Source organism: Choloepus didactylus, chromosome 12, assembly GCF_015220235.1.
Source record: "Choloepus didactylus isolate mChoDid1 chromosome 12, mChoDid1.pri, whole genome shotgun sequence".
NCBI lineage: Eukaryota > Metazoa > Chordata > Mammalia > Pilosa > Megalonychidae > Choloepus > Choloepus didactylus.
In genome coordinates this window covers 93,033,737-93,037,589 of record NC_051318.1, presented here as the reverse complement: position 1 = coordinate 93,037,589, position 3,853 = coordinate 93,033,737, and the positions used below count along the sequence as shown (strand labels likewise).

Genomic DNA, 3,853 nt, shown 5'->3' with positions numbered 1-3,853 from the left:
AATGAGCCTGGACCCAGCACTGTGGGATTGAGAGGATCTTCTTGACCAAAAGGGGGAAGAGAGATGAAACAAAATAAGGATTCAGCGGCTGAGAGATTTCAAATGGAGTTGAGAGGTCACTCTGGAGGGTATTCTTATATGCTATACAGATATCACCTTTTAGTTTTTAGGGTGTTGGAATGGCTAGACGGAAATACCTGAAGCTGTTGAACTGCAAACCAGTGACCTTTATTTTTGAAGACGATTGTATAACTATGTAGCTTGCACAGAATGACTGCGTGACTGTGAAAACCTTGTGGATCACACTCCCTTTATCCAGTGTATGGATGGATGAGTAGAAAAATGGGGACAAAAATTAGATGAAGAAGAGGGTGGGATGGAGGGGACAGAAGGTTTTGGGTGTTCTTTTTTGCCTTTATTTTATTTTATTTTATTTTTTAATGAAAGAAATGCACATTTATTTCTACAAAAGCAATTTATAATACAGAATTAGAAGGGAACAGACTTATTTACCTGTTAAAATATACAGATTCTTACTGAAGAGAATAGGATATTTAAAAAAGATGACAAGCGATGTTAATCTTTTTTTATTATTATTTTTACATATTTGGAACCTCACATAATTTTGATAAATTACTCTTACAAAATTATGCAAAAAGTACAAGAATGTCTAGCAAACAGTCTGTATTTTCCAAAAAGAATTTTTACAACATGCAATTCTTAAGGCAGCATAGCATCCTCCTTACAAGGAAAGGTAATCCTGTCACTCATCAAGAAATCTTCTGCAAACAATGGGCTAAGAAAGCCTGGCTTCTTCCATTAACGCCTTTTGTCTTTCCTGTCTGATTTTCGGTCTCTTTCACTTCTTGAAGATCTTTTGCCTGATCGACTACTCTCTGACATAGACCTCTTTCTGTCAGACTGTGAATTCTTATCCTTTGATCCTTTTGTATCTCTACTACTACCACCTTTTGAAGATTTGTGACTTCTTTCTAGTCCTGAAGTATCCCTTCGCTTCTGATCCACACTCCTTCTGTGCTTTCTATTATGTCCCCGGCCCCTACTTCGACTTCTACTCTGACTACTACTAGTAGTGCTGCTGCTGCTATCTCTGCTGCTGCTGCCACTTGTACTGGAGCTGCTACTGGAACTACTTCGACTACTACTACTGCCACTGCTGGAACTGCTTCCACTGCTGCTACTAGTTGAGCTACTACTACTACTGCTTCAAATTCTACTCTTGCTAGTTTTATTTCTAGCTCGACCTCTGCTTCTGCTCCTAGTTTTGGTTTTGCTCTTGCTTTCTGAATGTGCTGTCAAGACTGGCTCGACTGGCAACTCAGTGAGTTTTACAGATTCTACTGGTAACTCCTTCCTCTCAGGAAGTATATGCCCTTGTTCCTGAGTAACCTGAGGTGGTGGCTGTAAAACAGCTAATGGCAAAGTTTCAGGCTGAGAGACAGACTGGGGCTGGAGTACTGGTTGGGACTGAGATTGAGACTGAGATTGGGGCTGGGACTGGGTTTGGGACTGGGGCTGAGGCTGAAGGTGAGGTTGAGCCATAGGCTCTGGCTGGGCTCAGATTCTTTTTCTTCTTTTTCCTCAGGCTCCTTTTCTATTTCCAGAGCCCTAGACTTCTCTTTCCCAGGAGAAAAAGATTTACATTCTTTATCTGGCTCAACTTCAAATTCCATCTCTGGCTCCATTTCTTTGCTAGTTTCATGTTCTGAAGGTTCCATACTTTCAACTTGATTAGTTGCCACTACCTCCTGCTCAGCAATTACGTTTTTGACCTTCTCAAACATCTCTAGCACATCCATAACCTCCTCAGGCTGACTATCCTGCTGCTTCTCACTTTCCCTTACCTCAGTTTCTTCCTCCATTTAAACCTCCATTTCTTGTTTTTGCCCCTCCTCCTCCTGTTCTTTCTCTGCTTCACTATGAACTATACCTACTTCCTTTTCCTCTTCCTCTCCTGCTTCCTCTGTTTCTACATCATTGTGCTGATCACCTGTCTCCTCCAACTCTTCCTCTCGCTGAACCACCTTACCCTCTTCTTGTTCAGCCTTCTGTTCTTCATTAAGCACCACCTGATGCTCTTTTTCCTTCATAGATTGTCTTCTAGGCCTAGTCTCCATTTTATTTATTTGTTCTGCAAATTCAATGCATCTACCTTCAAATAAAGCATTCATTTTTCTCTGTGACTCTTCTATTAGTTTTTGGGTAGCTGGACACATCCTTCCAGGAATGTAGAACACATGGGGCTTTGTCTTAGTTCTTATATACTTAATTATCTTGGCATTATGCTCATTCCATTCTTCTTGCAGCTGCACAAGCTCAACCTTCTGTTCCAAAAGCTGCAGTTCTGTCTGTTTAGCACGCCCCTCTTCAAACAGTTCTCTTCTCTCATTTTCAACCTCCTTTCTCTCTTCTTCTGCCTGTACTTCAAGTTTTTGTTCAATTTCCTGGCGCCTCTTTTTCCTCTCAGTGGCAACAGTGGATTCTTGCTTAAACTTCTGAAGGGTGCCCATCAACAAGCCAAATATTCGTCGATTTCTTTGCTTTCCCTTTTCATCCATATTTTGATCCTGGATAAGATCTCTACATGTACGCTCTTTGGAGGTAGCTACGACTGAAGACTGCAACGCTGGCTTTTTAACATCACCGTCCTCTGCCTCGCTTTCTTGGTGTGTTTCTCTCCTCGTCCGACGCTCCCGGCCCAGCCTACTGACTACCCCTTCAAGGTCCCTCTGTTTAGCTGGGGGTCCTCCTCCACTATCTGAGAATCCACACCTCAGCAATAGACTACCACGTCCTCTACCTCCACCAGGACCAGAAAGGGCTAGCAATCTGGCTCGGTTGGGCCTCGATGCCACCACACTTCAGCATGCCTGGATCTGGTCCTATTTCTGCTCACCCCGAAGGAGCTGCACGTGGGCATTATAGAACCTAGGGGCCTGGAGACAGAACCGCACTCCTGGAGTCTTCATGCCAGGCCCCACAGGGTGGCCGCCGATAGGGGAAGGGGGCTTTGTGCTGCAGTCCCGAGCCTCACGTCATTCGGATCCCGCCCGGTGAGCTTGCGAATATTCTCATCCACGTTCTTTAGGCTTTCCTTGGCCTTTTCTAGCTGCTCCTGCAAAGTTCTCACTGCGACCGCCATCTTCTCCCTGCAGCAGGCTTCCAGACTGCTCTCCAGGCCGCGCCTGGCTATGTTGCGCCTTTTGCCTTTATTTTTATTTTTGGAGTAAGGAAAGGGTTCAAAAATTGATTTTGGTGATGAACGCACAACTGTATGATGGTGCTGTGAATAACTGATTGTACACTGTGGATGACTGTAGGGTATGTGAATATATCTCAATAAAACTGTATTAAAAAAAGTAAATGAACAATGGCGGGAGGAGGGGAATGGGATGTTTTGGATGTTCTTTTTTATTTTAATTTTTATTTTATTTTTTGATGTAATGAAAAAATGTTCAAAGATTGATTGTGGAGATGAATGCATAACCATATGATGATACTGTGAACAACTGATTGTAACTTGGATGATTGTATGTTATGTGACTATAAGTCAATAAAATTGCATTAAAAATTGCCTGGGGGAACCCCAGACCCTCAGGTCGTCTCTCTTTTTAGTCTCAGAGTATTAAGCAACAAAGCTGCCCTAGGAAGGCAAAAGTTGAATATTTCATTATTTCTGTTTATTTCTCTCATTTTCCTGCTTACGCTGTTTTGGAATCATGGCAATTTTCATGTCAATGTAGAGGTCAGTGGCAAAACAGAAGTGCCTCTATGTTTAAATTCTGCTATACTCTAAAGGAATGATCTGAGTGGGTTGCTTGAATACTAGAAA

At 42.6% G+C, this 3,853-nt stretch overlaps 1 protein-coding gene across 1 annotated transcript; it reads right to left on the bottom strand.

Annotated features, from left to right (window-relative positions):
- Positions 1-783: 783 nt before the first annotated feature.
- On the bottom strand, positions 784-3,163 carry LOC119507227 (pinin-like). The gene is given in 3 exon segments (XM_037800351.1): positions 784-1,574; positions 1,577-2,865; positions 3,051-3,163. Coding segments are annotated over 3 exon segments (2,157 nt in total). The 3' UTR covers positions 784-819.
- Positions 3,164-3,853: the final 690 nt, after the last annotated feature.